At 36.2% G+C, this 23,173-nt stretch overlaps 2 protein-coding genes across 2 annotated transcripts; both read left to right on the forward strand.

Annotated features, from left to right (window-relative positions):
* Nucleotides 1-3,328: 3,328 nt before the first annotated feature.
* LOC114693900 (olfactory receptor 4A16-like) lies at nucleotides 3,329-4,358 on the forward strand. Its single transcript, XM_028870447.1, has one exon. It carries the CDS (start codon nucleotides 3,379-3,381, stop codon nucleotides 4,321-4,323), a length of 945 nt encoding a protein of 314 aa, XP_028726280.1. The 5' UTR covers nucleotides 3,329-3,378; the 3' UTR covers nucleotides 4,324-4,358.
* An 11,327-nt stretch (nucleotides 4,359-15,685) lies between these two features.
* Nucleotides 15,686-16,603, forward strand: LOC114693901 (olfactory receptor 4A15-like). The gene has a single exon (XM_028870448.1). The coding sequence runs from the start codon at nucleotides 15,686-15,688 to the stop codon at nucleotides 16,601-16,603; it is 918 nt and encodes a 305-aa protein (XP_028726281.1).
* Nucleotides 16,604-23,173: the final 6,570 nt, after the last annotated feature.

A 23,173-nucleotide genomic window follows, 5' to 3' on the forward strand; every position in this document is an offset into this window, starting at 1 on the left:
TCACTGTTTCTCATCCCCTAATTTTTCCCAGATCCTTTCTTCCTCCCCATCCACCTATTTCCATGCCATTTCTTTCTCTTATAAGGCAAACAGAGAAACAAGCTAGATTTTTTTTAAAAAGGAAAACCTACAAGAAGCACACACACACACACACACACACACACACACACACACACACGCACACACCACAAAAACACAAGATCAGAAAGCATACAGACGAAAGACCAGTAGAACAAAAAAAATGCAAACAAAGCCAAGAGTCTACAAAATCACCACCATTTTGTGTTGGTCCCCTACTTATGGGTACAGGACCTACCCTGAAATGTCGTTACTAGACACAGTAAGACCCCACTGGAGAAAAGAATTTTTCCCTTGCAAGTGGGGGTCAGTTGCAGATAGCTTCTTGATTAAAGGAATGGGAGTTTGTGTTCCGATGCCCCCTCAGTGCACAGACCCCATTTGGCTTGAACATGTGTAGGCTCTGTGTGTGCTGCCACAGACTCTTTGAGTTCATATGTGCGTCAGTCCTGTTGTTTTGGGAGAAAACCAAATAGTACTGTTCTACTAATGGAATATAGCAATAAACGGACTCCTAAAGTCATTCTGCTATATTCATACATCAGTGCCTTGCTCAGCCATCATTAGAGAAACTTTCTCCTCCTACCGAAGATGGAACTAATGCAGAGATCAATGTGAGAGTGAGAGATTTTGGAACAGTCAGTTCATATGGGGTATCCTCATCAATCCCTTCCTCTCAAGGCTCAGAGAGCTATCTTGAAGAAGAGTCAGGAAGACATTAAGAGCCATTGAGATCTCCCATCCTAGCAAGCACAAGGCCCCGGGTTCAGTCCTCAGCTCTGAAAACAAAAACAACAACAACAACAACAAAAAGAGACATTGAGGATGGTTAACTTCAAGAAAATGTATTATTTCATTCTTAGGCATTTTCTTTTTCAACATTATATATGTTAATATTTAGTACAATTTTCTTTTTAAAATATTTTTGTTGAATCTTTGAGAATTTTGTTCTTAGTATTTTGATCATAGTTACCCTCTTCTCTTATCCCCTTTCCAGATTCACTGTCATTCCATATTCACACAAAAGTATGTCCTCATTCATTTATTTTCTAACCCACTGAGTGCAATTAAGGCTGCCTATATGCTCTTGGGTGTGTAGCCATCCACTGGAGCTAGTTATACCTACTGGGGACACAACCTTAAAAAACAACTCTCAATCTTCCAGCAGCTACTGTTCATATAGCATTCTATCAGTTTGAGACTCTGATGAGCTATTTTGCTTCTACTAAAGTCTGGACTGTCTTCCAAGAATCAGAATATAGATTAGAACACACTGAATTTGCAAGCTCTTAGCCTTCATGCCTTGGAGACTCTCAGGCAGAGACCACCTGGTCATCACAGTAAGACTGAATTTTGCTAGGGTGTTGTTGGGTAAAACGTCTGTGACTTCTTCCTTCTTTGGGTTGCAGTCAGAACACTTGGAAAAAATTCAGATTAGAAAATCAATCATTTCTCAGCTGCTTTATTCCCCTGAAAAATCTCTAGAGAAAATGACCTGGATCTTGACAAGATAGAGTAGTTCACTACTCTTCAGAATATAAAATTTATGATGTGAACAGAAAAATCCTGATATAATGTTTACAGATCTGTGAGTTGCACATGATGAGATATGTAAGTATGATAAGGAATTTAAATCAGTTGTTTAAACTGGTTGTATTTTACACACTTGTACAAGTATACCATCATTGTTTCTTTATGAAAATATTTTCATAGAAGGCACAAATATGCAGCTACTTTATAGAGTAAGTATTTGAATTTTAGTCAAGCTCTTTTGTTTCTGTCTATAAAAGTCTTTATATATATATATATATTGCAGTCACCCTTTTTACAGAAAAGAATGATTTCTGGATCAAAGTAAAACTCAGGATATCAATTCTTGAGACAAAGGCCTAGGGATACAAAAATATTCTTATACTGAACAGAGCCAATGGCTTATTAATCTCTGTGGTAATTTCTGAATAAAAAAAGAAACTTAAGGTTTCACAACAATAAGTTAACTGGAATGCACATCTTATGCTGTATCCAGTGTTAGAATGTGATTATTGCTTAATTTATACAAGGTCAAGTAATAAATTCTATATGTTAGTGCATGTGTAGTAATAGAAAATACATCATCATCTCAGTTATGTGTATTACATATGACTTTTAAGAAAGATATATAATTATTTGGGGTTCATTAACAAATGTATTTTATTATGAAATGTGCTAGGATGTAAGGAAATAAATGTATACTGTGTTCCAGATTCTTGACATGGACTTTTATTTTTGAACCTTAAAATGATCCATGCAAAGTTGTTGGGAAATACATATAGAATTGTTACCTGCTATGACCCAGATTCATAAAATTACTATTTTAAATTACAATTATATTTTATGAACTATATTAAATTATTTATTAAATGAGTTTTCAATAAGAATGTTAATTCTTTAAATAAAAATCATAGTAGACTTTTTTTTTTTTTGGTTTTTTGAGACAGGGTTTCTCTGTGTAGCTTTGGAGCCTTCCTTGGCACTCACTCTGTAGACCAGGCTGGCCTTGAACTCACAGAGTTCCGACTGCCTCTGCCTGCTGAGTGCTGGGATTCAAGGTGTGATCAAATCTTTAAAATAAATCAAATGATATGCCCCCCAATTTAAATATTCTATTATAACTTTTTGATGCAATTTAAAGTCAAGTTTCTTGAAATTTCATATGAAATCTCAAGAAAACAAAGTCATTTGAGATGTTTATGACAGAATGTCTAGATACAATATTACACCTTTGAGATGGATGTTCCTGGAGCAGAGCTGTCTGGTAGCTACATAGATAGTATTATAAAGATAATCCCCACAAAATAACACCGAACTCCAACAACAGACTTTATGTTAGTCGATGCATTCTAGATTTATTTTCAACCAAGTGTATGAATTTCTTAAAATTAACACCCTTTTCTTGTCATCGCTGACATTTATGAAAAAACAATATTGTAAGTAAGAAGTCTATGTATATTAATAACTGTGGAACTTTTGTTTGGTCTTAGATACAAAGATACACTTAAGTCTTTACAACAAACCCATTTGCTGGGGGCTCAACAAAAATCACCAAAAGAGAAATAGTGTTAACAACACATCAATGGTGCATAGTGGAAAAGAAATTTGCTAGATGCATATTAAAAATCACTTGGGATTCACATCTAAAAACTGAGGATATTGTAAACTGAGGAATGCTGTCGATAATAAAATGTTTCTTGTCCTTGTTCACAATTTCATGGCAGATGTTATCCTGAGTTATTATCTCTGAATCTATCCTTGTAAGACTAAATGGGGCAGAGCAACAATGTGACAGAATTTGTCCTGCTGGGTCTCACTCGGGATCCTGCTGGGAGAAAAGCATTGTTCATCATGTTTTTACTCATCTACATCGTGACAATGGTGGGCAACCTGCTCATTGTGGGGACAGTGATTGCCAGCCCCTCCTTGGACTCTCCAATGTATTTCTTCCTTGCCTGTTTGTCACTCATGGACGCTGTTTATTCCACTGCCTTCTCACCCAAATTGATTATGGACTTAATCTGCAACAGAAGAACAATTTCTGTTTCAGCTTGTATAGGCCAGCTCTTTGTAGAGCACTTATTTGGTGGTGCTGAGGTCTTCCTCCTGGTATTCATGGCCTATGATCGCTACGTGGCCATCTGTAAACCCCTGCATTATATGACCATCATGAATCGTCGGGTTTGCATTCTCCTATTAGTGGCAGCCTGTGCTGGAGGCTTTGGCCACTCTTTTGTTCAAGTTATCTTTGTTTACAACCTTCCTTTTTGTGGCCCCAATGTCATTGATCACTTTATCTGCGACATGTACCCATTGCTGGGATTAGCGTGTACTGACACTTATTTAATTGGCCTCACTGTGGTTGCCAATGGTGGAGCAATTTGTATGACTGTCTTTATCCTTCTCTTAGTCTCCTATGGGATTATTCTAAACTCTCTTAAGACACATAGTGAGGAAGGGAGGCGTAAAGCCCTGTCCACCTGCAGCTCCCACATCATGGTGGTTGTCCTCTTTTTTGTTCCCTGTATTTTCATGTATGTTAGACCTGTCTCCAACTTTCCTATTGATAAATCCCTGACTGTAGTTTATACAATTATCACCCCCATGTTGAATCCTTTAATATACACTCTGAGAAATTCAGAGATGAAAAATTGTATGGAAAAACTTTGGTGTGAAAGATTAACTATGAAAAGATTAAGAATGTTTCCTTGCTGAATACATACTAGTTCCAAAGCTACAAATAGTTAATAAATTCTGTTAAATATTATACAGTGTGCTCAGGGAATTCTTTAGGTATGCTTTTCTTTACACAAAGCCAGTGAGGAGTAGAATCAATTTTCCATTGAGATTAAAATTAATCTAATGGATTTTTTGCATATTACATATGAGAGAACTAAGGTAATATTGCAACTATTTTTTAATTTATTTTAATTAGGGCATAGAAAACATGGGTTTATTATTTTTAAGCAGTCAGATAATCAATATTTTGAAATTATGATCATCTACATTCATGAGAAATCAGTGAGAAGTATCTCTAGATGAATTTCTGAAGAAAAAGAGAGGTTTTTCTAATGTAATTATTTGTTATGTGATATGCATGGCAGATTTTAACACCTGTACACTTGTTTCAGCATTTCTTCTTTTTCCTGGGTCAATGTTAACACATTTTTCATTTCATGTACTTCAATACAAGATAATATTGTGATTAGCTAAAGGTATGAATAGTTTCATTATATGAGATTCAGTTGAAGAAAGCACTAGATTACAGTTCTTGTTGACAGAAAAGTGATTGTTTGAAAAACATGTTATGCCAAGTTAAGAACCCATTTTTGTTTTTCCTCACTAGTTATTGATATTATATTTTCAATTTTTCAAAATAGGTAAATGTCATAATTATTTATTAAATACATAAATAAACCAAAAATATTGTTTATTATAAAGTGTTTTAACTTATCTTTTCTTCATTTTTAGTTTTGTTTTACAGTTTACAGCTGTGTTGAATCATCCATACTCTGAATACAATATAATTTTATTACTTATAGTCTTAATATCTGTTATGGAGAGAATATTTAATAGTAGATGAAGCAATGTAGAATGAACAAGGCTAGACATTCAGGTGCAATAATTTGCTAATTAAAGATGTATCTTAGAACATTCATCCTTTAAAAACTGTAAGTTTATGCATGTCTGCAATACATGCAACTTATTTATAAATTTTGTGTCTTACATATGCATTACTATTGAAACCATTGAAAATAGTTTGTGTAAGTAACTGGTATAATTAGTTTCCTTATTCCCAGAGGTTATCTCATTGCTAGGCTTTATATATATTTGTGTATGTATGTATATATTTTATACAATATTACACTGTTTGCCTTTCATTTGATGAATGCAAACTTTTCATGTTACTATTTAACATTTCATATAATTATTGAGATAAATTGTAATTATTTTAAATTAATTTTTTACAATATGTGTTGCTTTACATGGCATTTTTTACTTTTCTCATAACTTTAAACCTAATTTTAAAATTTAGAAGAATTCACTGCAAGTTATTAACTATTATCCCTATGTTGTACTATAGAAAGCTTAAACTTAGTCCTTTGGTCTAACTGAAATTTTACAATATTAGATCAACATTTTCCCATGTTCTCATTCTAGACAACCATCATTTAGCCCTTTACTTCTTTTAGAATATATAAATACTTATTTCTGTGCCTGGTTTATTTAACTTAATAATCTTCAGTTTCATTTATTGTTGCTGCAAATTAGCAGTGTTCATCTTTTTAAAGGTGGAATCACATCTCACAGTGAGTTTTACTAAATACTCTTTTGTTCTTTATTCATATACTGATTTATTAACACTTAGGTTGGTTCCCTCCTGACTAGGGTCAATATAGCTGCAGTGAACATGGGAAGGAAATATCTCCTAGTCACACAGATGTTCATATACTCCTATCCCTGTAAGTGGCATGGATTGCATAGTGGTGTTTTCCAACATAGCTGTGCAATTCTGTCTTCTCACCAACAGTGTCTAAGCGTTGCGTTTTATGAACAACCCCTTTTGATATATTAATTTCTTTATATACTTATTTCCTTTTCTATTCTATCTTATTTTGAAAATTATAGTTCATTTACTCAAACTGGAGATATAGCTCAGTGGTTAAGAGCACCGTTACTTTTTATTTATTTATTTATTCATTTATTTTTAAAGAAAATATTTTATTTTTATTTTTAACACCTACTGACAGCAAATTCCCCTCTCTCTTCTCCTCCAAGTCCCTTCCCCAACTCCCTCTGACACCCCATCTACTTTCCCTCTTCCTCTCTCCAGAAGAGGGCAAGCCTCCTGGTTGATACCAACCAAACACAGAACATTAAGGGGCAGGAAGACTGTTTAACCTCCCCTCATACCAAGGTTTGAAGAGGCAACCCAGTATAAGGAAAATAGTCCCCAAAGCAGATAAGTTTGTTTGTTTGATTGATTGATTGTTTATTTTATTTATATATTGTTATCACTTCATCCAACAGCTTCCCTTCTCTAGATTCCTCCCACTCTCCCCCACCATGACTTCCCTTGTCTCCCAGATCCATGTACCCTCACACCAAGGCTGGGCAAGGCAATTGAGCTCCAAGGGGAGAGACCTGATGGAGATCTCCAATTTGGGCTTCCTCTCTACCTAATGAGTCGACCTGGGGTAGGTGGCAATAGAGCAAAAGGAATCAGGGACAAGAGATGGAGAAGGAGACAACCAGAATTAGAAGGCATTTGTGGAAGGTGATGTAGAAACATAGTGTAGTAGTCGCTCCCAGGATTTTATGAGGGTGATCCACATGAAGACTCCTAGTAATGGAGGATTTGGATCTTGAACTGGTCACCTCTGTAACCAGGTAAGGTTTCTAGGGGTAGGACTGGGATACTTGCTGTTTTTGCAGAAGACCTTGGTTCAGTTCCCAACACCTACATGGTGGTTTGCAACTATTTGTAACTCCAGTTTCAGGGAATCTGACACCTTCTTTTGACTTTATGGGAACAGGAACACTACTAGTATACATGCAGGCAAAACAGTCATACATATCATGATAGTAAACAGGATTTAAGTCCCACTTCACATGATGAAAACTATAGCTTGCACCACTAATGGACCAAGACCAATGGCTAGGACAGTTCATAGACCCTAGGGGAGAATCTTAAATGCTGCCATTTCCTGTAATGATAAATGGACTAAACCTCTGAAACTGTAAGCCAACAAATTAAATGTTATCCTTTATAAGAGTTGCTGTGGTCATGGTGTTTCTTCAAAGCAATAGAAAACCTCAGACAGATTATATGTATTCTCTCTCTCTCTCTCTCTCTCTCTCTCTCTCTCTCTCTCTCTCCAAAATTTAGAATTGGAAAAACATCAATCAATAACTTTAAATATGTTTTATATATATATATATATATATATATATATATATATATATATATATATATATATATTATTGAAAAATCTCAACAAATAACTTTGAGTGGCCTTGAACTACTATTTGAATGCATGGGAAATGTATTTGGTGTTTTTCTATGAATTGTGTTCATTAAAAATGGTCATTCTTGTTTGTATATTGATGTCACGATAATAGCAAATAGCACCTTTCAAAGGAGTAATAAAAACTATACACTTTGTGTTAGACATCAGTGGACCTCATGCTAGTCACATTCATCAATTATCTAAGAAACTCAATGATGATAAATGGGAGGGAGAAGCTGGATCAAAGAAAAGTCATATCATTTATTAAGTGATCCATCATTTGACCATTTTCTCAGTTAACAGATGCATGTCTTTTGGACAGAAAATACTTCTCATATATATGCTGTTATTTTCCTTTCTTTCCAGAGCAGGTATGACAAATTTAATTAATGTACAAACTATGTTTTTATAGTATTATCTTTTTTATTTTACAGTTTATTCACTACAGTATAGTGGTTATATATGCTGGGAATTTCATCAATTTTCTTAAAATGACATGATTACATTTTCTTATTTAGGCTAAATAAACCTCACATAGACATAACTCCATGATAGAATGCATGCATATCACATGTACAGTCCCAGTTCAATCCTAAGTACTGTACAAACAAACTTATCTGGAAATGGTAGCATATTCTTGCAATCCAAGCACCTGGGAAGTAGAAGCTGAGGAATCATAAGCTCAAGGTTATCTACATGAGATCCAGTATTAAAAATGAAACAATTAATGAAAAAAAAGTCATGAGTTTGAAAGAGAGCAAAGAAGGATATATGGGTTTATTTGGATGGAGAGAAAGAAGAAGAAAAAATGGTGTAAATATAATCTCAAAAATAAAATAAAAAACTAAAAAGAAAAACATAAAGAAAAAGGGAAAACAAAACCCAGCAACAACAACTATGGTGATATTTTATTTGTACTGAAATGTGATTTTAATTTTATGTTAATAAATAAAGTTGCCCTGGGGTCAGAGCTATTAGAGCCATAGCAAGAGCGTGGTGGTTAGAAGAGCTAGGTAGATTTCTGTGTGTTCAGGGATACAGCCAGTATCGGAGACATACGCCTTTAAGACCTGGAGGGCGGTACTTACAGGTAGTGACGAGGCAGTCATGTGGTTGGGTTTACAATCAATGAGAAGGCAAAACAGAAAGACTATTTAAAGACAGACACACAGGAAGAAGCTCTCTCTTGGGGAAGCTAGGAGCACTGCAGGAGGTAAGATTTTAGCTCTGAGCTCTGACCTCTTGGCTTTCTCTTTTACATTGGCTCTGTGTTTCTTATTTTAATAAGACGATTGGTTACATCTACAAACAACAAAACCCAATATACTACAAAACTCCAGTGCATCCATTCTCAACAAACATTATTAGAAGACTTGCAAATAACCCAAGTATCTGCTAAATGTTTCATGGTGTTACTAATCATCAGGAAAATGAAAATATGAGCTAAAAGGAGATATCATCTCACATCTGTTATAAAGTTGTTGTTAAAAGGCAGAAGATCTGGACTTGGTGGTATAAGTTTGTTATTCCAGCATTTGGGAAACTGGTATAAGAGTATCATCAATTCAAGATTGCTGTGGCTATTGCTCTATATAAATAAAACACTGATGGCCAGTGACCAGGCAGGAAGTAGGTTGCCAGGCAGGAAGTAGGTGGGACAAGGAGAGAGAAGAATTCTGGGAAGCGGAAGGCTGAGGAGAGAGACACTGCAGCCGCCGCCATGACCAGCAGCATGTGAAGATGCCGTTAAGCCACCAGCCATGTGGCAAGGTATAGATTTATGGGAATGGATTAATTTAAGCTATAAGAACAGTTAGCAAGAAGCCTGCCACGGCCATACAGTTTGTAAGCAATATAAGTCTCTGTGTTTACTTGGTTGGGTCTGAGCAGCTGTGGGACTGGCGGGTGACAAAGATTTGTCCTGACTGTGGGCAAGGCAGGAAAACTCAAGCAACAAATGGCGCCCAACGTGTTGGCAAAAGTTTCTACCTAAAACCTGAGAAAAGATTCTAAAATGGAGCTGAAAACAGCTTCCTAATTGTCTCTCTCAAATGAGCAGCAGCTGCCTGTTTGAGTTACTGGCAGGTTCCTAGCGTGTGAGCTCGATCTACAGTATGGCGGGAGTGAGGCCTCTGCAAGTGGCACATTAAGCTGCGTAGTGGATTTAGCCTTTGCTAGTACAAAACAAAAAGAGGTTTCTGGGCTACGAGCTGCTTGGATAAAAGCACAGACCCACGATGGCTCCCAGAACTGGCGGAAAACGTACCACCGCCATGTTGGGAAGCTGAAGGGGGCGGAGCCAGCAGCTACAATACCATTTCAGGCTTAAAAGGCTGCAGTTTAAAGCAATAGGCTTAAGGTAATATAAAAAATAAGCCACATAAAGATGGCTACCACACAGAGAATCTGGATTATGTTCTCTTTGATATTCGTAACTGAAGAGAAACATTTGATTGCAAAAGCTGTTGAGTTATGCCAAAATGTGTATTTTAAAGGTACCTTAACTTCAAAATTTGGATGTAAGGATATGTTGCTTTGGAAAGGAGGCTCTGCTTTTGTTTCCACAGAAAGTCAGAGGCTATGGATTTGTTCCAGATTAAGATACATCAGGTTTGACCAGCCAAGACCACCTGAAAGGTCTCCGATGACACCATGGCCCAGATGATCCAACATCCAGAATCGTTTCAAGGCAACTGGCTCAGACGATACGGTCTCACGGACTACTCCATGATCCTAAAATTTTCTTTGTGTCCCCATAAGATACAGCCCCCCCCTCCAGCAGGAAGTAGTAAGAGAAGCTACGCCCAAATTCCCAAATATACCAAGCTGACTTTGGAGATGTGTAAAAGTTAAAACCTTCCTTTTTAAAAAAAGAAAAAGGGGGAAGTGCTGTGGCTATTGCTCTATATAAATAAAACACTGATGGCCAGTGACCAGGCAGGAAGTAGGTTGCCAGGCAGGAAGTAGGTGGGACAAGGAGAGAGAAGAATTCTGGGAAGCGGAAGGCTGAGGAGAGAGACACTGCAGCTGCCGCCATGACCAGCAGCATGTGAAGATGCCGGTAAGCCACCAGCCATGTGGCAAGGTATAGATTTATGGGAATGGATTTATTTAAGCTATAAGAACAGTTAGCAAGAAGCCTGCCACGGCCATACAGTTTGTAAGCAATATAAGTCTCTGTGTTTACTTGGTTGGGTCTGAGCGGCTGTGGGACTGGCAGGTGACAAAGATTTGTCCTGACTGTGGGCAAGGCAGGAAAACTCAAGCAACACAAGATCAATCAGAGTTCCATGGTAGATCCCTTATAAACATAACAAAACAACAAAATAATAAATAAATTTCATAACTCAAACACAAAGTAAAATGAATGTTGGTGATGAGGTGAGGAAAAAAGTCCTTCACTCTTCTTGGGGTTATTGCCTCATGAGTTATTATGGAAATTAGTTTGGAAAAGAAAAGAAATGACGGAGATGAGCCAAGTTCAGTTCAGCGTATTCATGTCACAACTCCCTCATCTGGACTCTATGGACATCTACTTTCAGATGTATGAAAACTCATGTAAGAAAACATATAAATAATTGAAAATATTCATTATCAATGAATTCTACTTCTGTGAATTTAGACAAATACAATTTTGAAAGTATTTCAAATTACTGTGCAAGTCCATATTCACTGTTGTGTTATTTTTGACGATCAACATATGAAAACACTGAAATTTCTTGCCCTTGGGGAATGGATAAGAACAATGATATACAATGACACATTCAGCCTTAAGGAGGAAATATACATAGCCAAGTGTTACAATGTATATTGTTAAACTAAACCATATCTCATATTTCAGGCATAAAAAGATAGATAATGCATTATTTCAGTTGTGTGGGATATTTCCTAGATTTACAGAAGCAGAGTGTAATGTTTGTCAGAGCATGGAGGGTAAAGAATAATGTGAAAGGCTTTAGTTTTTATGATTCTACATTATAGTTATGATCGCCAATCTTGGTTATCATCTTGACTACATCTGGGATCAAGTAAAACCCAAGCATTTGGACATACCTGTGAAGGATTTTCTTGATTGGATTATTGAGATGAGAAGACCCACACTAAATCTCAGCCACATTTTCTGGCCCAGCTTTCATAAAAGGACATAGAAGAAGGAAGCCCTACTTGCTCTTACTCTTGCTGGCAAGTTCATCTACTCTACTGTTGAGCATTCCTTCAATAGTATTAGAAACTTTTTCTTTGGAATTTCACATAGACTGAAGACCAGCTGAGATATGTAATCATGTGTACTGAACTACTATCAGATTCTTGTACTTTGCACTGGGATATAGCTATTGTTGGACTAGTTGGATGACAGCCTATAAATCACTCAAATCCCCTTTTATTATGTTCATTCAATTTATTATGTTTCTCTAGAGAACTATGACTAAAACAATAGTATATAACATTACCCACTGTTCCAAATTATAAAAATCGGGAAAATAGCTCTTACTCTTTTAACCATAAAAATGCTTTAAAGAAACAATCAATCACCCAAAATGATACACATATTATTGACTTATGGTGATCACTTCCCAGTGTATATGTTTACCCAAATATCAGTGGTATACTTGAAACATATGTAATTACTACTTTTCAATTTTACACCAATAAAACTAGCAAAGAGTTGAAAGAAAGTAAACAATACTGTTGATGCTTCTAAAATATGACTATATATGATATCTCTATATGTACTTTACCTTTCTTTGTAGAAATTTTTATCCATAGAGTATATTCAGATGGAGACATACAGATTAGTTTGCTAGATCTGTTAAAATTTAGTCATATTTTTGCTATTGGTTTATAGCTGAGTTTCTACAGATATTTATTTTGTCTGAGTAAAATTCTTTGAAATACGTATCAATATGTGTTGTAGATTAGTGACTGCAGGGTCCATTTTAGTGACTATTCTCCAAGGTATCTCAAAGACAGTATAATCTCCCACTTGTTTTATCTTTTTCAACCCCTCTACTCAAACCCAGTCTACTGACTGGCCTCTAAAACTGTATAAACTTGAACTTTATTCCCCTTAAGGGAAATTGCTACATTTGAAGTAAGCCTTTGATAACTGGTTGGAAATTAATATTCCTCGTGTTTTTGTTGTAGGATCAATTGTCAACTGGGGAAATGTAGGTCAAACTATATACTCACCATAATTTTTATATATGAGATTTTATACATAATTTTTTGGACCCAGATTGGACTTTATTATTTGATAATTTGTCCTCAAGTTGTTCACTCATGATATTTTCCTCAAAGGTTATGTTTTTGTAAATCTATAGTGATTGTCCTTGAGGGCATCTCTGGAGATGCATAGCCTACCTTCAAAATTACAAATAAGGTCCCAATGAATCTAATTAGAGGAAAACCAGCATTGGAGATACGATGATAGGGCATTTTGTTATTCTGTGTTGTATAAAATATCCAGACTTTGTTCTTCCCTTAGAATGTTTGGCTGCATCAGTATTCATGTAGCTGGGTTTCCAGAATCTGAAATGATAAACCCAAATAAAAATGATGGAATACAGATTAAGACTATTTCCATCCTTCAGGCAACCTGAGTTCAACTATACCTACATGCTAGTATACCTGAGAATCCAATGTTTTAAAGGCTATTTCATTGTTTTACTTTTTTGTGTAAAACATAAATTGCAATTATTTTTATTAAGTATCATTGATATCCAACAAAATTCAGCTATGTAGCCTCAGCATGCATATTTAAAATTTATTTACCATTTCTAGAGATTTTTCCAAAAGAACGATTTCAGATTTCTGTGTTGCAAATCAAGACTAAAATTTTTGCAATTACAGGATGTTCCAAATATTCATCCCAACAAGGTTAAAAAGTAATGCTTCATATTTTCTTTTTCCTGAAAGACTGATCAGCCAGAATTCTTGCAAGTATGAAGAGAATTGTTCAGGTGGAAACATTTCAAAACCCAGATTAGAGTTTGTGTTGTTTTGCTCTCTCTTAAGAGGTGGAATCAATGTGTGCAGTTGTCATCATTCAGGACCAGTAATCAGGAACCACACTCCTGAATTTGGGCTAAATGAATATGCCCTTACATAGGTAACTAAGGATATGTATTTATTTGTAAGGGTCTTTTAAAATTTTGTCTGTGAAGTTGTGATAATCATTCCCATTAAGGGTTAGTCCATTGTGACCATTAAAATGTATGTGGATTCATATAAAACTGTAATGTTTTTGGATACCTTAATATTATAAAAAATATAATAATATATTTTCCTGATTACTGTTTTTAACAACTAATTTCTAATGTAACTACTTGAGGGACCTTCCACTGGACAGGCAGTTGATAGTGTCAACTCAGATATTCTCCTAGCATTGTTTACTATGTTAAGTGTTAGAGGATAATGTAGCACTGCAGTAGTTGAATGAGGGGATTAAAGAAACTAGCATGATCCTTAAGCCTGCTGCTACTTCAGTTGATATAAATAGCAGGACAGGTAAGAGGAGAAACAAAGTCAACCACTAGGCTTAGTGAAGTGAAGAGTATACAAAGAACATAGAATAGAGGTAGGTGCTTCCTTGAAAGTAATGTAGGATAAGGGGACAGAGTTTTTTAATGAATATATATACATGTGATGAGAGAATAATGCAATCTGAGGGGGAAATTGATGATGTAGGAAATGGAGGGGAAATACCAGAGTGTCCTTGAGAGTGTTAAAGAGGTGGGCGGTAAGATGACTCAGCTGGTGACAGAGCCTGCTGTGGAACCTGATGACTTGAGTTTCCTCCTCCTCCTCCTCCAGGACCCACATGGTGGAAAAAGAGAACAGACCCCTGGCAATTTTCCTCTGACCTTCTCATGTTGCCATGGTGTGTGCAAATGTGTGGTATGATAACTTGGTATATGAAATCCATTCTGTCCCCCTCCTCTCTCTTGTTCGCTTGATTATTTCCTCCTGTCACTTCATCCTTTAACATAAGGCTCCTTGTTTCCTCCTGCATCAATAGCATAAATATAAATAATAGTTGCAACAAAACATAGTCTTTCATAATTTATAATACATGTGTATCATATAATTTTATGCTTATTTCTGTTTTGTTCAACAGTCTCTTTGGAGTAATTGTTATTCTCTTAAATGGGCACTTAATAAATTTTGTGTCCTATTTATTTATTACCATTTATTTTACTATTTTTTTTGCTTCCTCTGATCATAAATAAAACAGCAAAATGTGTCCTCACGTTCTATGACTTTACTTTCTTTTAAACAGATTTAAAGAATACAACTGGTGAGGTGATAAGTACTTGTATTTTTTCATTCAAAATATATTGCCAAATTGTGTCTAAAATATAAAATTTCATTGCACTTCTAAGTACAAAAATATCATTTTCAACTACACAAGTAATTTGTTATTGATTTGACTGGTATAGACTCATGTGTGATTTTTATTTTTCTACTCTAGAAGTTCAGCATTTTATTGTGTTTTTCATTTTCTACTAATGTGTGAATTTCAGCATCCTAAAATGTTTTCATATATTTGTATGTATTTGTTTTACTTGCTCTTTAAATATTAAAGAAGTTTTTATTTAAAATCTTTTAATTAAATTTTGATTTTTTTGAGATTATAATATACTTTATGTTGTTGTTTTTATTATTTTCTTGCATGCTTTTATTCCTTTTATATATTAACTTGTTTCGATTTTACATTATATCTTTAATCCATGTTATTTTGCTTTTTCTTATTGTACTTGTTTTATGTCTGATTTTATCAGTCACTAGGTAGTGTGAAAGCTAGTTGTGACAATTCATTTATTTCACAATCTTTTCTTTTCCCTCATATATCTCTAATTTCTTATATCTCTTTCAATTAGCCTGTAACATCATTGAGTTTGGAGACTCCTATTTGTGTTATCTATATGTTCAGGAATAAAATAAACCATGATTTCTATTTTCTTATTTTCAGAATGAATAAACAATATTTAAAAATTTCATGAAGTCATTGATATAATTTCAAATAATTTGTTTGACTCCTGACATAAAAATATACAGAAGGATATATGGAACAAAGAAACAACGTGACTGAATTTGTTCTCTTGGGCCTCACTCAGAGTCCTGAAGGCCAGAAAATATTATTTGTTGTGTTCTTGGTCATCTACATTGTGACAATGGCAGGCAACCTGCTCATTGTTGTGACTGTTGTGGTCAGCCCAAGTTTAGATGCCCCCATGTATTTCTTTCTTGGCTATTTATCATTTATGGATGCTGTTTATTCAACGACAGTTACACCAAATATGTTTATAGACTTACTCTATGAGAAGAAAACTATTTCCTTCCAAGCTTGCATGACCCAGCTTTTTATAGGACATTTATTTGGTGGTGCTGAGATTTTACTCTTGGTTGTCATGGCCTATGATAGGTATGTGGCTATCTGCAAACCCTTGCATTATCTGACTATCATGAACCAACGTTTGTGTGTTCTGCTGTTGGTGGTGGCCTGGGTTGGAGGTTTTGTACATGCTGTAGTCCAGCTTCTCTTTGTATATAACCTTCCTTTCTGTGGCCCTAATGTCATTGACCACTTCATCTGTGACATGTACCCCTTATTAAAACTGGCCTGCACAGACACGTATGTCATTGGCCTCACAGTTGTTGCCAATGATGGGGCAATCTGTGTGGTCATCTTTTTGCTGTTGCTCATTTCTTATGGAGTAATTCTTCACTCCCTGAAGAATCTCAGCCAGGAAGGGAGGCGCAAAGCCTTATCCACTTGTGGCTCTCACATCACTGTGGTAGTCCTCTTCTTTATTCCCTGTATTTTTATGTATGTGAGACCTCCTTCAACATTACCCATTGATAAATCATTGACTGTATTTTACACAGTTATCACCCCAATGTTGAATCCCCTCATATATACTCTGAGAAATGCAGAGATGAAAAATGCCATGAAGAAACTTTGGACAAGAAAAAGGAAATGAAGTAAGAGAAATGCCATAAAATGCTAGCTGCTGAGAAATGGAGTTAATCTTCTCTAGGGACTTTTATGTGATCAAACATCCAATCTCAAGTAGCCACTTCTAGATAACATATACACAAGCAACACTAAATGGACTCAGCAAGTTGTATTTATAAATAAATAAATAAACATGTAAATGTACATATGAAACAATAATAATTAAACAATAAGAATCCATTATTTTTTTGAGAGAGTGAGGTGACATTGGTGGAGTTCAATGGAGGCAATGGAAGGAGGAAATTATGTAAATACAGTACTCATGAGTGAAATTCTCAAAAAGTGTAAGTAATAAAATTTTAAAATAAGGAAACAAATGATGAAAAAATAACATCATAGCTTACTCCTACACACAATGTAGAAATCCAGAGGTAAGCCAGACAATTATTTTATAACACTAAGCTTCTCCTCAATGTTAATGACTGTTTAGTGAAAACAATTATTAAGTGAATTCTTCCCAGGAACAACATGCATTTTTAAGATTTTCTGAATTTGTAGAAAATGCACATTAAGTTTGGGTAACAAAATAGTGTACACAGACTAAAGTTTTCTATGGCATAATTAGTACTGTAATTTTATTTTATTTACTGAAAATGTCTTTTGTGTTTCTTAAATAATTTAATTGATTTTGAGAGCTAAGGAAGCTTACTACCAATTGGGAGAAATAAAGAAATAACACATAGCAACTCTGCTCATTCTTCACCTCATACAGTATTAATAGCATATTAATATTAAAAATATAAATTTTAGTTTTGTATTTGAAAGAAACTTTATTTATATAGTTACATAGAAGTTTCTTAGCATATTACTTTTCATATATAAAATATTGCAGTTTTAATATTAATGACAAAGGGGTATATACAAAAGTTTATACAAAATCTAAACAAATAATGAATATATATATATACATATAGAAAAAATAACCAAATCTGATTTTTCACAATTGAAAAATTATATGATAATTATATATATCCATCTGGTGGATTCTATGCTTGCTGCTATTTTTTTCATAATAATAAAAACAACCCATTAATGTTCTTAGCTTAGAATATCTGATACCATACTATTTTTTAATGTCTGTTTCCTTATGAATTCATGGCACTTTGAAATAGAATAGCTGCTGCCTTCCATGGGTAAAAATATAAGCCATAGTCAAGGAGTTACAGCATAAAGTACAGAGTTTAACAGCAAGTGTTTTAGAAAATACCATAGTCAAGAAAGCTGTTAGGTAAATATAATTGAGAGAAAGAAAGCAGTGGATCTTTTCAAATTCTTCTAGGTACCATTGTGATATTTTGTTTGTGATCTAACAAATAAAGTTTGCCTGGAGATCCAAGTGTGGAGGTGCCACTAGTTAGTCATAGAGGCCAGACAGTGGTGGCATACACCTTTAATCCCAACACTCAGGAGGCACAGGCAGAGAGTTCTCTGTGAGTTCAAGGCCACCCTAGGCTACACAAGACTGATCCAGTCTAAAAGAGAAACAGAGCCAGGCAGTGGTTGCACACACCTTTGATCCTAGCACTTGGGATCTCACACACATGTAATCCCAGCACTAGGAAAGTAGAGAAGGGAAATGATGTGGCTGTACAGAGAGAGGAATATAAAGTGGGTGAAGAGAGGAGCTCACTCTTTTTCAGGCAAGGTAAGAGATGGTGACTGTGGCTTACTCTTTTGTCTCTCTGATCTTTCAGCATTGACCCCTATTTCTGACTCTGGGTTTTTGTTATTAAGACCAATTAGGATTCGTGCTGCATACCATGCTATACTTCTGAAGATCAATCAGTCCCTAGGGATGCTGTTTCCATAGAACCCTAGTCTAATCTTCCTGCCCTGTGGGATACACTGCTAAATGCTGTCACTGGTAGCCTCACAGCTCACTAATAGGAAGTCCAGTCCTACTGTCTACAGCAGTGAATAAAAGAAGCCATTCATCCCCCCCCCCCTCTCGCCCCAATTCATGGGCTTTACACTATGATAAGCCAGATAGCAAAGACTGAACCTTCAAGAGCAGGTTGTTTGTGGAGTGAGCCTTAAATCCAATCAGACAATTAATCAGACAATGTTTGCGCCATTATTTCACCAGTCTATCATGCTGGCAGGTCACTGCTATAGGTCAGGATTTGCAGCTCAGTTGTTGATTAGCTTTCTCCTCTGGTAGCATGAACAGTACCTTCCAGTACCATGGGCACTAGTCAGTAGTGGTAAAGCCTCTAGTTAGGCACCAGCTTGTTGTCTCAGTGTGCAATTATATATGTAATTGCTGTCTTCATCAATATGACCTTTACCCATCAGTTTGTGGAGAGCAAATAAGAACCTTGGCAATAGTTTGAGTTGTGTGGGTGTTTTTGTGGGACTGCTTTGCCAATGACTCAATCAGATATAATCCATTTCTGGCACTAGAGATTTTGTTTGATGGAGAAAGATGTCTAGTTAGGACATTTTCTCCCCTGTACTTGGGGAGGTTCCATTTAGATTTCTTTCACATACGTATATATTTTTAGAAACTTCTACAGGAGGTTTCCATATGACCCCTCAAATGGCCCTTAGTGTTTGTTGTCCCTCTCTGGATTCCCTCCCTTACATCTCTCTACCATCTTCCTACTTATTTAATCCTCTAGGTCTTATCTTTCCCTGTCTCTTATAACTGTACATTCTATTTCCCTTTCCCAGGAGATCTTCCTCTCCCACCTAGCCCCTTATTCTATATCTAACCTCTGTGGTTATATGGATTATAGTATATTGATTGAAGGCTTAAAAGGTGGCATTCACATATAAGAGAACACAAACAATATTTTTGGAGGGTCTTAGCTATCACCCTTAGGATGATTTTGTTTTTCTGGATTCATCCATTTAACTGCAAAATTCATTTTTAACACCTGAGTAATATTCCATTGTATAAATTCACCACAATTTCATTATCCATTTTTTCATTAATGGAAGTGTAGGCTGTTTCCAATATCTGACTATTTTGAATAGAGACTTCAGTACTAAATGTATTCAGTAAACCTCTTCCCTCTGGGATTGGGGAGTGATACAGAAGAGGAGACTGAAAGATGGTATGGGAGTGGATGAATTCAAGTAAACACTGTCTTTAAGATATAACAGGACAGATGCACAGATGAATTTTCAGAAACTGTGGTAACCAGAGAGGTCGAAGCATTGAGAAGAGCAAATAGACATGACTCCCGTACCCAACACAGAAGCTATTTCTAATAGATAACAACTTGCTAAGGAAAAATCAGTTTCTCCAATAGAGTCTCATTTGACATATTAACAACACTTACAGGTAGTGTTAATTTCCACCATGGCAGCAGTTACGTCATCACCTGTTGCCAGGTGCCTTTCCACCACCAGCTGTGTGACATGTGCACCCCTTAAAAGTGTCCACCAGGCATAGCTCGCTCTTTTTGTCTCTTCTTCCTTCTCTTGACTCTTGCTCCTCTTGCTCCTCTCTTGCCTCTCTTCTTCCTCCTCTCTCTCTCTCTGTCTGCCTGCCTCTCTCATGTCCCCACTCCAACACATGACCTTTCTCTCTCTCCCACCCCTCCAATAAACCTCTTGTACTAAGTGCTACTTGTGGCGTGTTTGTTTAGTGGCATACCTTGGCAGGGCCTGCCTAAAGGTACCTCCTTAGCTTTCTTTTTAATTTATCATTGAATGTAGGTCTCCTATGCCCAGAAGTAGATGGCCAACACAAATGAACTCAATGTGTCTTTGTAGAGGTTTTTATCTCACATTTATTTATTTTTGTCTTACTGGTTTGTCTGTGTATTTCTCATCTTTTTTTCTTTTATTTCATTTTTTGACTGTTTTCTAAAGAAAGAGAGAGAGAGAGAGAAAGGGCGTGTAGTTGGACATAGTTGAGAGGTGAGGAGGTGGAAAGGATCTGGGAGGAGTTGGAGGAGGGGAAAGCAATAATCAGAATATATTGTATAAATGTATAAAAAAGATGTCAGGTAGATACCCCTCCTACATCTAACAGCCCTTCATTGTCTGTGTTTATTGAGTTGAACAGAAAGTTTTTAATTTTCTCACTCACACAGCTTGCCACATTGGCTGATTTTGCACATTGATCATTCTTTTATAAAGTGCATTGGATCCTCTGATGTGGCAATAAATAAAGTTTGCTTGGAGATCAGAGGTCATTAGTGAGCCAGGAACAGAATTCAGGTGGTGGTAGCCCACACCCTTAACCCTATTACATGGCAGGAAGAGTCTGTATGTGGTCAAGGACACAGCCAAGCGTGGTGACCCCAACCTTTAATCCCAGTACCAACCATAGAGACCTAGAGGTCTGTATAGACAGGCAGTGATGAGGAAGTCATGTGTTTGGGTTTAGAGCCAATGAGAAGGCAGAACAGAAAGACAATAAAAAGACAAGTCACACAGGAAGAAGGTCTCTCTCTCTGAGGAAGCGATGGTGGCCAGGTGGTAAGATAAGTTGGTCTTGGCTCTTCGCTAGTGCTCTCTGATCTCTTGGGCCTTTAACTCTGTATTTGGCTCTGTGTTTCTTATTTAATAATACAATTTAAAATTTCATCTACACTCTGAGGGGCTTTAGCAGGTGCAAGCATGGCTAATATGGCTCTGGTAGGCCTCATCCTTCCCCCATTCCCTCTCTCTTGCTAAACCTGTTAGATTACATTCCTAAAGCTATCTACTAAGGTCTGTTCCCTTATTTGGCCATTTGCTGAGGCTGATCACCAAGGTCCAACTATCAAAACATGGTCCAGTAATCAAAAATCTCCACTTGGCCCTAATTGACATACCTAATTAGAACTTACCAACCTATACCAGCTCATTCTGACACAGACCCCCCCCCTAAAATTTATACCACCAAAGTTATTTGCTGCTGTTTCTCCATGATTAATGTTCAGCCACCTTGTATTTTTGCTTTGCTTAATAATGGATCTCTTTGTGTTTAGAAATTGGTGTTTAGGTGTGGTCTGTGCCTACCCAGGGTCCAGAAGGAGCACCTAGAGGTTTTCAGGAGCCTTTATCCTCCGTATCCTATGACTCTATGTTTTCATTTTCAACTATTTGCTAATTAAGTATTAAAAATTCTTCTGTACTTAAAAAAAAGTAGGCTGTCAACAAGAAGATTCTACCATTTCTTCTAAAGACAACTAGCCAAAAGTTGAACAAATCCTAGACCAGAGGAGCAAGCAATATGAAAATCAGAGTGATGTGACTACTTCAAAGGACCGTGATTCCTTAACCTCTAAACTAAGAGACTGAAATTGGTAAAATGCCAGAGGAAAATTTTTAAAAATCATATAAAATGATCAATAACCTGAAAACAGACACAAATAATCAGATGACTTTATCCAGGGCATAGGGGAAAAAGTTAGCAATGAAGAAAATATCAAGCATTAGAGCGCTTGCTGGTTCGTTCAATTGTGTTAAAAAAAAAAAAAAAAGAACCTGTTATTTATGTGCGCATGCTTAATCCAGCAGGTGCAGACCAGGGATCTCTGTGAGTTCGAGCAGCTGGGCTACCAAGTTAGCTCCAGAAAGGCGAAAGCTATGAGAAAACTGTTCGAAAAACAATATAAATATATATATATATAAATAAAAAATAAAATATAATCAGCAAAAAAAAAAACAAAAAAAGCAAGGAACAAAAACTGCGAAAAACAATAAAAAATTTGAAATGAGAAACTAAATAAGTCACATGAAAAACACAGAGAAAGCATATAGTTCCCACCAAGCAGAAGAATATCATGTATGGGGGATGAGGTTGAGAGAATACTTCATTCAGACATTTATGAAGAAAATAAAAGGCATACTATATTCAAGAGTGATGTGGTATAATCAAAACCCCTAACCACACGATTGCAGGAGTTGAGATAAAGGCATATAAACCCAGCAATGACATAGCAGATGCTTTCTGAAATTTACTTATTTATGTTTTCTTTTCAGATAAACATTTTTGGAGAACTTCATACTTGAGTGTTGTATTTCCATAATCCCCATCCTACTTCTCCCATTCTCCCCACCCACTCCCAAGCTCATTACTGTTAGTTCCTGCTGTGGCAGCAGCCTGCCTTGGCCTCTGAGGCAGGTACAACTTCCCCTGAAGACAGGTGACCTTTCCACGTCAGCTCTGCAACACCTGTACCCTTTAAAGGTGTCAGCCTGTCTCAGCTTCCTCTCCTCTTGACTTTCTTGCTGCTTGCTTCTCTTCTTGCCCATTCTGTCTGTCTGTGTGTCTGTCTGCCAACCTGCCTCTCTAATGTCACCACAGCCTTTTGCTCTTGCTCTTGCTCTTTCACTCTCTTCCTCCCTGTCCTCCAATAAATCTCTTGCACTAAAAACTGTTGCCTGTGGTGTGTTCGCTTAGTATCATGGCATACCTTGGCAGGGCCCACTGAAAGGTAGCCACTTTGCCTTTTTATAAATCCTTTCAAGTATCCCCTCTTCTTTAAGTGTTAAAAATTCACAAATATACATATATATGCACACAAACCCAACAAGTAAGTCCATTTAGCGTTAATTTTTCATGTGTCCACAGCTGACCTTTTGGAATTGG

This window comes from Peromyscus leucopus, chromosome 4 (genome assembly GCF_004664715.2).
Source record: "Peromyscus leucopus breed LL Stock chromosome 4, UCI_PerLeu_2.1, whole genome shotgun sequence".
Lineage (NCBI taxonomy): Eukaryota > Metazoa > Chordata > Mammalia > Rodentia > Cricetidae > Peromyscus > Peromyscus leucopus.

Coding starts and splice junctions, on each gene's coding strand:
- LOC114693900 (XM_028870447.1), top strand. CDS start 3,379: ATGGGGCAGAGCAACAATGTGACAGAATTTGTCCTGCTGGGTCTCACT.
- LOC114693901 (XM_028870448.1), top strand. CDS start 15,686: ATGGAACAAAGAAACAACGTGACTGAATTTGTTCTCTTGGGCCTCACT.